The 12454-nt window shown below is 43.4% G+C and overlaps 1 protein-coding gene across 3 annotated transcripts in view; it reads right to left on the bottom strand.

Annotated features, from left to right (window-relative positions):
- The window catches only part of LOC148014121 (Regulator of chromosome condensation (RCC1) family protein), a 36326-nt gene extending 26028 nt beyond the window's left edge, over positions 1 to 10298 (bottom strand). For all 3 annotated transcript variants that reach the window (XR_015688607.1, XM_087666437.1, XM_087666436.1), the window contains exons 1-2: positions 9918 to 10298; positions 9361 to 9685 (exon numbers count right to left, since the gene is read on the bottom strand). Coding sequence is in view for 2 of the 3 variants with exons in the window: in XM_087666437.1 (XP_087522563.1) it covers positions 9361 to 9595 (235 nt within the window). In the remaining variant the exon portion in view is untranslated. The remainder of the gene's footprint in view (positions 1 to 9360; positions 9686 to 9917) is intronic.
- Between the last annotated feature and the right edge of the window lie 2156 nt (positions 10299 to 12454).

The raw sequence follows: 12454 nt of genomic DNA, 5'->3' as shown, positions 1-12454 counted from the left end.
TGCATAGTGTGTTCGCTGCATGAGCATTGTATATTCAGCAATCATTCATTTCATTATTCTCTATGTTCATTGTCTCTAAGTTACCCTAAACCTAACCCTAATGGTGTTCTGTGTTATTAGTTTGTGCTTGGTCATACAGTATTGTGTTTTCTATGTTTAGAGTCTTTCTTCACATAGTCTGATGTTGTTTGGGTGTTCTCTTAGAAATGGGGGCTTGTGAATGTTTTGTGACCGGTTTTAAAGAGTGTTTTATCCTTGAGTCAAGCTGAAATGTCCCCCTAGGATCCAACCTACATATGAGACATGACATAAGTTATCCACAAATATAAGGGACTACACATCAGACTCACCTTCTAGCCATATTGCCAAACGGGCTCACCCACGAGCTTAGGAGCTATCTAGAACTGGGAGCTAGCAACACTCCAAGTCACAACCACATCTCAAGGGTTGGCATCCCATAACACCAGTTCTTAGTGCATTCACACTAAGTCACTTCATAACCATTGTGACCAATGCTACTAGCACCCAACCGGATGTCCAAAAATATAATACTTCCCCCCTTATGAATGATTGTTGTCCTAAGCAATATCCTCAAGGACAAACTCAAGAAAACAACTCTTCAATGAACCTCAGTAGCCTCTACCTCCGGGTGGTTTTTCTACTTGATCAAATACTTAGGATAAACAATCCGAAGGGATCGTTAGTTCTAAGGTCAAGAACCAATTTGGGTTCAAGTGGAACATAATAAGAAGTATCCTCAAGAAGCGGGACTTCCTCATAAGGAATAATTAATTCACCTTGTCTCAATTGTTCTTTCAAACAACTCACGTGGAATGCAAGGTGAACTCGGATTTCTAAACAAAGGAGTTGTGCATCTGCTTTGGAAAGCAAAAGGCATCTGTTTTTGGCTTTACAAATGCATGCAAACTATGCTGGTCATACTGACTACAAGAAGTCTACTTCAGGGTATGTATTCACCTTCACAGGGGGAGCAATTTCCTAGATTTCCAGGCTACAAAAGTGTGTTACGTTGTCTACTGCAGAGGCAGAGTATGCGGTTGCTACTAAGACATGCAAGGAGACTTTAGGGCTTTCACATAAGGTGGGAGAGCTTGGTATTATCGAGACCCTTGTCCTCCATTGTGATAGTCAAAGTGCTATCATGCTAGCACAGAACCCCATCTTTCAAGCAAAGACAAAGCACATACAGGTGAAGTATCACTTTATTAGGGATGTACTTGACAACAAAAGCATTGAGCTTATCAAGGTACATATAGATGATAATCCTGCAGATTTTCTCAAGAAGGGTCTTCTAGTAGAGCAGTTTGCTCATTGCCGACAAATGATGGGAACTGGATAGTATATGTATACTAGCTTTGTACATAGACTTAGCTGATTCTTTTCTCAACCTTAAGGCATGCTACCTTTAGGTGGGAGGTTGTTGGGAATGAAGGGCCACCGTGCCTTTTATACGTGCTCAGGTGTGAACACACCCTTAGCACTTGTACTTTACATATATCTATCTAGAAAGACCTAAAGAGGTACACAACTAATTGTACCCGCGCATCATGCATCTCACACACACACTCTCTCTCTCTCTCTCTCTCTCTCTCTCTCTCTCTCTCTGTGTGACAATGAAAAACCTATGGAAGAAACTGACAATAAAGGAATCACAAAACCAACCATGGAAACAATGTTTCATACACCGCCAAAGAACACGAGATACAAAACCTATAGGCGTAAAAGCTGAGATTGGAATGTTTCTCCAGGGTCAAGTAGATATGGGAAGACATCCCGCAAAATTAATGAAACACTATATAAGGAGATGTTGACCATACTCCGTGCTGAAATGCGTACCATGAGGAAGGAAATGGAAAATGATATACAAGAGCGGGTTCAAGCTGAAATGATGGAAGAACTAAAAAAGGAGATGCAACAAACATTGGATGCACACATGGCAGAGAAAGAGACAATGATCTCTAATCTACAAGAAGAACTAAAGGAATGCAAAAAGAGATGCAACAAACATTGAATGCACACATAGCAGAGAAAGACTCAATGATCTCTAATCTACAAGAAGAACTAAAGGAATGCAAAAAGAAATTGGACGCACAAAAGGAACCACAAATCGCACCGGAACTACAAAAAGACATGGATGTTTTAAAAAAGGATATGCATACCTATGCAAGTGTGGTGGAAGGCACCCAAAAGAAAATGGAGAATGTTGAGAATACTGTCAAAGAAAATGCAAAATGGATAGATGTGGCAAAAAAGAACAAAGGAATGCATGGCAACGAAGTGGAAGTTATGAATGCCACCTTGGAAGAAGAGGCAAAAAGACGGGCACGTGTACTCCACGTAAGAGTGGTTGGACTAGATGAGAAAAGCTCCCCAATTGAAGATGCTACAGCTCTTGCCACCAAAATTGGGGCTACAGATGTACCCATCATTGGGGGTTGGCGAGTCGGGAAAGCTGACACAAAAACAAAAGTCCTCATCTTGAAGTTTGGAGACTTGGAAAAGAAGAGAGCCTTCCTCTCCAAGAGGATCGCTCTCAAAGGAGAAAAGATCTACCTAGGTGAAGACCTCATCCCAGCCCAGATAGCCCACAGGAGGGAAAATATGCCACGTGTTCTAGAGGCACGGAAAGCAGGTAAATGGACTGTCTACAGAGATGGAAGAGTCATCATCACAGAGAAAAGGACAGCATGACGGTGCGTGGCCTATGAGACCCTGAAGTTCACACTGTGGAATTGCAATGGCTCCCTTAAGACAGATGTAGGTTATTTTGAGGATACTTTCAAAGGGATAGACATTGCTATGTATACTGAGACACATCAATGTAAAGACAGCCGTCTACCTGATGTATATGAATATAGATGGGAAAGTGTATATCGCCCTCAGCCTAGGCGGCCTGGAGGGACGTGGGGATCAGGAGGTGTGGCAATTCTATTTAGAGAAGGGCTCTGAGATACAGTCCAAGTGGTACATAGAGATGTAGAGACAAGATACATGTGGATCAGGTTACGTACAAGTAGAACTCGAGACATGTATATTGTCATATGCTACTTTCCCCCTGCATACTCTAAGTTTGCCCCTAAAGAGGCATCCTCGTATACACCACTATATGAGGACATAATGAGATTCATGAGAATTGGGGATGTTCTACTAGCAGGAGACTTTAATGCACGCACAGGAAGCAACCAATCTCCTTTCTTTGACACTAGTGATGAGATGTTCAGAGATATTGCATTAGATGAAGTGGGATTAGTTAGATCAGCCCAAGATAGAGAGATAACAGAATATGGAACACACCTATACTGGCATTGGGAAGTGCACATGGTTTGGCCATCCTTAACGGGCTACCACAGTGGCCAAGATCTAATGGTTTCACATGTTGGAATAACAAGAAAGGGTCAAGCACAGTGGACTATTTGATTGGATCACCCAACTTGCTACCTGACATAAAAAGCTTTGAAATCTCAGACAGACCAATTGGATTAGCAACAGACCATGCTATTCTAGCTCTCACAATGCAATATGGGCATATACACGAAGCACAGCCACATATACCAAAATTACCACGCTATGATTTTGTGGAAGCGACCTCACACATATACAGCACTACTGTGCGAGATGCATTGAGGGAGCTAGACACACAGGCCTCTCTGGATGAGTTTACAGGACAGTTGGCCGAGATAATACACACTTCAGCAGCCTACGCTTTCCCACACACTACACCATCAGATAAACCTCCACGAGGTAATGCCCCACAGAATGGCTGGTATGATGATGAGTGCAGAGAGACACGAGCACGTTTTCAGCGAGAGGTGGCACTTAGCATATGTACACATAAGCATGCTCGAACACTCTTCAGACGATTGGTACGCAAAAAGAAGCGGGAATACCTGAGCAGGCTAGAAACAGAAATGTATTCCATGTTCTTGGGACAGGACAGCAAGAGAGCATGGAAAAAGATGCATGAGAACCAGCCACCCCTACATATTACTAGACCGGATGATTAGCATGGATATATGCTTGCACACTCTATGATGTTCCTGGCCAAGAGCCTATGCCACTCCCCTCAACCTCACGACCAGCAAATTGCAGATTTTTCACAGAAAAAAAAGTGAGGAATGCCATATGGAAACTAAAAAATGGAAAAGCCCAAGATCATGATGGTTTAGAAGCTGAACACTTCAAGCATGCTTGTGATATCTTGGCACCAACGCTGGCTCACATCTTTAATAGGGCAGTTTGTGAGGGATTTCCAACATGTTGGTCAGACCATATTATTGAGCCGCTCTTTAAGAGTGGAGACCCCGCGCTACCTAGTAACTATCGAACTATCATGATTGGACACATGCTGGCCAAAATATATGGCTCTATCGTGGAACAAGTATTGAGTGAATGGGCCGAGATGCATGGCCTGAGATCAAAAGGCCAGGCTGGCTTCAAGTCTAGACCATATCTTTACATTGAGGGCAATCATCGAAGAAGGCAAGGCATTCAAGAAAAAGATCTACTGCTGTTTTGTGGACTTTCGCAAGGCCTTTGACACAGTGCCATGTGCTAGACTCATGAGAAGAATGCAAAACATTGATGTGCCTGTAGAGATACAGTGGAGTATCTATGCCTTGTATGAGACAGTGACGGGCACAGTACGAACACCTGAGGGCATCTCAGATACAGTCAATAGCACCATTGGGGTGAAACAAGGCTGTCCACTTTCACCGACACTATTTGGGTTGTATATAGATGAAATTTCAGAATATGTGGACAGAACTGGTGGAGCCGGAGCCAGCCTAGCTGGAGTGCTGATACCATTACTGCTTTATGCCGACGATATTGTACTTATATCTGACTCACCTGAGGGACTAAATAGACACTTGGATGCATTATCAGCTTTTTGCAGAGATAGAGATCTTAAGGTGAACCTTGGGAAAACTAAAGTTATGGTATTTAACACCTCAGCTGCTTGGGTGACAAGAGCTGAGCACCAGTTTACTTTTGATGGAGAGTCAATGGAGATGGTTAGGCAGTATGTCTATTTGGGGGTCACATTGAAGGGACCACAGTTCTCTTGGAGAGAGACATCAGAGGCTCGTTTGGAAAAGCATATGCAGCCTTAGGTGCATTGGAGAGGCAATGTGCTCACGTACAATTTCATGAGCCGCACACCAAATTGTGGCTTTTTGACACCCTGGTTACACCCACACTCCTAGATGGGGCAGCTATTTGGGGTCCGAGTCTCTTTCACACGAGGAGACAACCTTTGGGAGACCAGGATGGACCAGAGAAGGAATACTATGACGGGTGGGAGCATATGGAAAGACCACTGGTCATGATGATCTCACGTATGATACGAGCGAAGAGCTCGACCCCACATGAGATTATCAGAGCTGAGTTGGGAGCATCACCCATGGTGGCTAAGGCCTTGGTCCAGGCAATGACTTTCATACATAGACTATGGGAGCTCCCCCAATATAGATACCCACGGCTAGCCCTAGCCTCTTCTAGACAACTAGCAGCAGATGGTGACAGACATTGTTGGTATGCTCAGATGAGTACATGGATGAGCCTACATGGGCTGCAGATTGACAGACTACCCCCCTTTGACTATAGCCTGGATTGCCCTACACTTGACCTAAGCCGATCAGAGCTAAACCATGTGATCAGAGCAGACAAACTGAAGTTAGATACGGAGAAGACCTGGATCCGACCCCCCTCCCCCCATGGCACGAGGATGGCACACTACCAGACCCACTTCCTTCAGGTATCTGAGGATGGTTTCATCACCCGACCCAATTACATGGACACACAGCTGCCTCATGGACTACGCACAGTTATTGGTCAGATCCGCACCTCATCCCACCACCTGAGGATTGAGACAGGCAGATGGGAGGATATACAGACAGAGGAATGCATATGCCCACTATGCGACAGAGAGCCAGAGACAGAGGAACACTACATCTGCCGATGCACTGTATATTATGATATACGAGGTAGATACCACTGTCTGTTTCGAGAGGTTTTTGGACCCTTGAGACGGATCATGCAGTTTGAGGATCAGATATACTTGGGATTCTTCCTCTTGGAGCTCCAGAGGCGCAGAGCAACAATTCTACGGAGTAGGAGGCCCCCACAACTCGGCTCACATAGACAGAGAGCAGTCACTGACTTTTTCACTGATACACGACAGAGTATGGCAGATACCACTATTACTGCCACACAGCCTACAGGAGTACATCATCATTGGACCTCATCTTCTGTAGGTGTCCCTTTGGATAGAGTAGTGGCACTTAGCCGGTCTAGGTGCCCACGTCCACCCGGACGAAGGCCTAGACATCCACACCACAGACAAATTAAAGCCATCACTGAGCGCCACAGGAGACGGATGCCGAGACGCCTCAGCCATGCAGAGATACACCTCCTTTAGAGGACAAACATATCATTGATGGAGAGTTTTCCTTTTTCTACTTTCACTTTTAGATCATTGACATGTTTCCCTTTTATAGGACACTATTTCATTTTTTTTAGTCTTATAGGCATGTTTTTCATCTTTTCTCGTTCCAGATGAGAAACACACCATCATTGTATGTATTGCTTTGGTCTCATAGGCCACTTTGGCCTTTTAGAGACGTTAATATACTCTCTCTCTCTCTCTCTCTCTCTCTCTCTCTCTCTACCATTGCCATTGCTGCACATCGCATCTCCACTGCAAATACACCACTTCATCACGAACAATCAACCTAGAAGGGTTGAACTAGTGCAAAACACATTTGCTCCAAACCTTTGCTTTATTTAGACTTGTTTCTTATTTATACACAATTAATGGAGGCCACATAAACCCAATATTATTTTCCTAAAACCATTAGACATGAAAATTGTTTGGATTGAATTGACCACACAGAATAAGTGATTTGGCCGCATAAATTTTAATCCCATAGGCAACTAAACAGCCACCTTGTTAGACCAACCTGCTATGATAATCCCATAGACCCAAAAATGAAGTAAGGTATAGCCTCACATGGTAAAGCTGATGCCTTATTAAAACAATGTTTGCTACAAGCTTGCCTTATTGATAATGTCATGATGATAATACTTTTGAGGATGGCTATAACAGCATATGGTGGCATCCAGGCTAAAGTACTTCTAGATAATCGCACCTGAAGAAGATGAAGCTTCTGTGGGTTCAAGCAGTTTTCAGCTGTCAGGTTGGATCAGCAAATTTGCCAACTTGCTGGGCCATTTGCAGTTGCATTATGGATCAAGGTTCCCATCAGCTAGGCCTTTTCGTCCTGCTCATTTTTTTTGACAAACAGCCGTGTTTCAAGCACTGGAAAGCAGCCAATATTACCATTTGAGTGGACAGCCACCTTGGAGCAGTCAGATTGCAGCATCCCTCATACTCAAAGAAGTAGTGTTTTCATGGAGGAGCAACACCTTAAGCAACAGATGTGGGACATACAAGAGGACATCCAACATTTCCACATCTAGAGGAGCTACATCTACAATGTGACATGTAGGAGAGACTTGTGTTTTTATGCTACCATGCAAGATAAACTCGAGTTTTCCCCTAAAAGGAGTCATGGACTGCTGGTGAAGCTTCTAGAGCAATTTGCAAAAAGGCATGTGTGAAGTTAAGTGGGCTAATAACATGCAGAAAAAATGAACTCCTCAAACAACAAACTAGTGCACAAATAAATGAAATACACAACGAGATTTTGAATGAGCATGTGCATGAACCTCTGCATAAGTGAGGTATGTGATCAAATGAAACACATAGAGCAGTAGGACCAATGACCAATCCTAAAGAGGTGAAAAAAGGGTGAAGGCTTGACACAAAAGGTGGAGCTCAAAAGTCAAGAATACTTGAAGAGGTAGTCTAGATTATGCAGAGCTGAATGTAAGTCAAAGATTCCACAAACAATAGGGTAAATAATGTCATCAGTCGTACAGATCTTGGACATGAGCAGCCAGCCAGCACTCAATGGTGAACAACAAGGTTGGATGCTTAGGATAAAGAAATAGCACATACAAGGGCCGCTTTGTATCAACCATTTTCATCATCAATCTGAGTTGTTCATCACCTTCATGATTGCTCTTCGGCATTCTCGTCCTCTGTTCCATGTTCCTTCTTCCACTGCCATTCTTACATAACGTGTCATGCTCTGATGATTCCAAAAGCAGCAACCGCCAAACCTCAATGCCAAATCTACTATAGGCAATCTAGGTAGGAATGATGACAGCAAAAACTACCAACAGCAGTCTCCAAGTAAAAAGGATGTCACCAAGGCTAAGGAAATGTAGACCGTGCAGCAAAAAACTGAAGCTCTCTGATGAAGGTGCAGGCTGGAACAAAAACACAGAATCAAGGGCCAGGTGAAAGGCTGCAGCAATTGAAAACACAGCAGTGAGGTGGTCGTCCTAGGGCTGGCAAGCTGAAACTCAAGCTTTAGAGGCTGTTGCCAACACTTGAATAATGTTGCCAAGCAGCAAATGATGACATCAGCACAGTAGCAGGTCACCAAGCCTGATAAGGTTGGACAGCAAACATGACTGGCAGTGATGATTTTGGATGGAAAGCGTGGCCAGTCCATGGATCCCTTTTATAGTACTTTTGGAAACAATTGTCCTACTAAATCTCTCAAATCTCATATTTGTAATTATTTCTCTAAAATTTTCGTTTAGGATTGTCTGAGACCTGAAGAAACTAGCCCATAACTTGATATTAACTTTAGGCTAAAATATGAGGTCACTCGACGCCCCCTCTCTAGCTCAAAACAGAATAACAAGGGAGATAAGAAGCACCCTGTGTGCCCGACCCAAAAGGTCCCTCCCCAAACAGACCAAGGCAGCCAAAGGGTGTCAGAAAGAACTGCCCTAAATTCTACAATGATTGCAACCGTGATGCAACTCACTCAATCCTTGTTAACTTAGCATAGCCAATCTGTAACCTTCAACAAATCCAAACATCGCATGTACAGGTTGTACCAAACAGAATTTTGCTTAAATTTTAGCTACACAGTCAATTTGACGCAGTGGGACATAAATTAGCAAGCCCGTTTTGATGACACTGAGCTTGCAAAACAGAAATCTCATCAAGAATAACAAGACACCTAGCTGCAACAAACATTTCTGTTCTGACAAGACAATGGTTGCATAAGGATTTTCTTTAGAACTAAAAATGTAGTATTTTCCATGGGGTTGATAGAAACACTTTCCATATTGACATAACTCACAAAGATGGCCATTTGCCCGTTCCCAAGGATGCCCAACAAATCAATCAAAATAAACATATGATGATTAACAACAGGTACAACCATGCACCGACGTCAAACAAGAAGCAGAGCTTACCCCAGGTAAACAGATATCCATCAGAAGTTACTGCTGCTGTATGCTGCAGGCCGCACGCAATATCAAGCATGCAAAGGGAGTCAGAACCCTTTTGTGCCTTGAAAAGATGAGGTGCAACACGCTTTGGCACTCGAAGGCAACGTCGCACATGCAGAGCTGCAGTTTGACCGCTCTGGTTGTAGCCCCAGACATAGAGAGCACTAAGGACAGGGTTTCGAGAGCCCTGAGGAGCCATTTATCAGCTAGGAAAGAGGGACCTTTGCTCCTCAGCAGCCTTACTCTGGATGATTGCTCCGGTCGTGCTAAAGTAAGCGCACAATTTAGGCTGCAAATTCATAATAAGTTTTAGACAAATCTCCACTGTAGTTTCCACATTGTGAATTTCGACCACATCATGAGCTTCTACGAGGGAGCAACCCCATACTGCCAAGGGCACAGGGTGCGGCCACATCGCACCTAGCTAGGTATGTGGTGCTTCTCGAGAGGAAGCTCATGATGATGAACATTAGAGGGAACAACAAGGGAAAAGCGGGAACTTTGCTCCTCGGCAGCCTTACTCTGGATAATTGCTCCGATTATGCGAAAGCAAGCACGGTTTCTTCCAAATTAAGCACAATTTCGACCCTACAAGGGTAGCGTCACGCGGTTTTGGTTAGCAAATTCGGCTTTCCCTGCCGGCTCAGGGGCTAATCGGGGGGGAATGTCCGTCCTGAACAGAAGAAAGGCGCCTTGTAATGGAGTCCCTGAGAGATTTTTCAAGAGAACGTGCGAGAAGCTTCTGGTAATTCGAATTCACGTCCCCTTCCCTGTTCGCAAGAGGAGGAGGAGGAGGAAGAAGAAGAAGAAATGTGTCAGAATAAATAGGGGGGGGCGCGTGTTTGCTGTGAGAAATCTGATGAGACGAATGAATGCGCGTATAATGTTATTTGCTGCGGAGATGCGTGCTTCCATCGATAGAAAGAGAAGAGAAGCGTACCTCTTTATGCTAGTCGGGGACCCACGCTGTTGTGATTCTAAGATTCATTTAACTTCTGATTGGTCGGCAGATCCCAAAGTATGGGGGTGTACCGTGTCTCCGACTAGTTGAATAACGTTTGTAATTTGTAAATTGTTACATTTGCATCCCAGTGCGGTTTTCGAGGGCATAATAGTCACTCAATGAACCACAGATGAACTAGCCCCACACTTGGCATCTCCCACAAGAAAGCTTTCCCTTTTGAGGAAGCCTCCCCTAACATTCTATGTCACATTAGCCATCTCCCTTAGCCTCTCCCAATTGTTCTCAAACTAGTGAACTTCTTGGTCAGGTCCTAAAGGAAGAGAAGAAACGATTCTATCCTTCACATTGAGGCTGGGGGAAAGTGGGGCAGTACACATCCCACATGGAGGTGCTCTTCCCCAATTCGGGAGTCATTGTTTGACCCAATCATGAATCAAGATGGTCATTCTTTTGCACAAGACACCTCGTTAAATACATCCTTCAGGTCCATCCTGCGCAACCCACTCTACAACACCTCTAAATCAACATCACAACTTAGTGGCTTCTCCAATCAATATCTATGGGCTCATCCCCATCATGGAATTTCCTAGAATTACTACCAAATGAAGGATGGTCCAAAAGGGTATCAAGGCCCTCCTAAAGGAGACCATAAAGAGCTCGCCTATGAGGGTAACCAGTGATCTAGCACCTCCAGCACTGAGAAAACTCAATGCGATAAAAATGAGGCAAATGGTGGGCTTCCTCCTCAAGGAAGCAAAGAAGGTCGAGACAAAGGCAAGTGGAAAGAAGAAGAAAAAGGTGACATGCAAAACGGCCCACAAAAGCGGACAGCTTGCAAACACCAAATTAGGTATTCTTGTAACAAACCCTGTAAACAAAATAACTGCATGGAATTAGGTATTTTATTCTCAAGCCCTAATTGCCCTTTGCCATGGCCCTAGACCTCCTATAGAAATTCTAAATTCCTAGGTAAAGAATAACGAGGAATCCATTGGTTGTAGAGTGCAAACAATGCAGGATCTGCCCAATAATTATATGATATTTCTATTGGAAAACGAAGAAATGGTGTTATCTTTGCCAATTCATGGTCAATGGATTCTCAAAAATGCTCCATTGCATTTTTCACATGGTATGAGTGTTTTGACCCTCTAGGCCCCAAACCCTCTAAAGTGCCAGTCTAGGTTGAACTTCCCAATGTGCCTTACAATCTTCAACCCTTCCTCAAAGGGCTAGTAGCTCCACTTAGGAAATTATTGGATTAAAGGCCTACTAATGCATATAATCCAAGGTGGCATCCCCATGTGTTAATTGTTGTAGACCTAAGTTAAAAATTATATGACTACCTACTCATTTCTAACTCCTCAGGCAGATTCCTAAACTATGAGAATTTACCTAATGCATACTTTAAATGCTTTAAATTTGGTCATTTTATAGAGATTGCCTTGGCATGAAACCTAAAGAAACCCCTAGCAAAATCCACCCTCTAATGATAAATTAGAGGATGGTTTCCAAACAATAAACAAGAAAGGCGGTAATAAGAAAAACATCCTAGAAAAGGGGGGAAAAAAGAGAACAAATAATAAGGAGTTCTCAGGGACTTCTCACTCCTAATGGATCTCCCTAATGAATCAGAGAGACCTATTAAAACTACTTCCCCTCCTCTAATCAAAACAATGTGAATCAACAAAACATCCCTTTTGACTCAGAAGATGAGAAGAAAAGGGGACTGAACCCTCATCCTCTTCAAATCGGAGGTACTCAAAAGTTGGACCAACTGCTTAGTAGTCTATTTGGCAAAGGACTAGAGTAAGCAAGAAAGGCAATTCTACAAAATCAATTGCATGCAACACCAAAGGGCTCATTAACCCTCTTTGAGATTGGATAATATCAGGATTTGGTTAACCAACACATAGACCTCCCCATAAATAATTTGCATGGAAGAAATAAAAGCAGCATGGCATCTCCTAAAAAAGAACCTCCAACTTATATATACACTAATCATAATTAAAGCAGTGGTGGTGCTACCATAGGGATTAGCACAAGGAATAATAGCCTAATGTCTGGAATCACTAAGGATCCCAATCACAAATGGGT

The sequence above is a fragment of the Lygodium microphyllum genome, chromosome 25 (assembly GCF_053477565.2).
Source record: "Lygodium microphyllum isolate KBCC chromosome 25, Lygodium_microphyllum_v1.1.10, whole genome shotgun sequence".
Taxonomy (NCBI): Eukaryota; Viridiplantae; Streptophyta; class Polypodiopsida; order Schizaeales; family Lygodiaceae; genus Lygodium; species Lygodium microphyllum.
The sequence above is the reverse complement of the archived record's forward strand: the minus strand, read 5'-3'. Positions and strand labels throughout refer to the sequence as shown.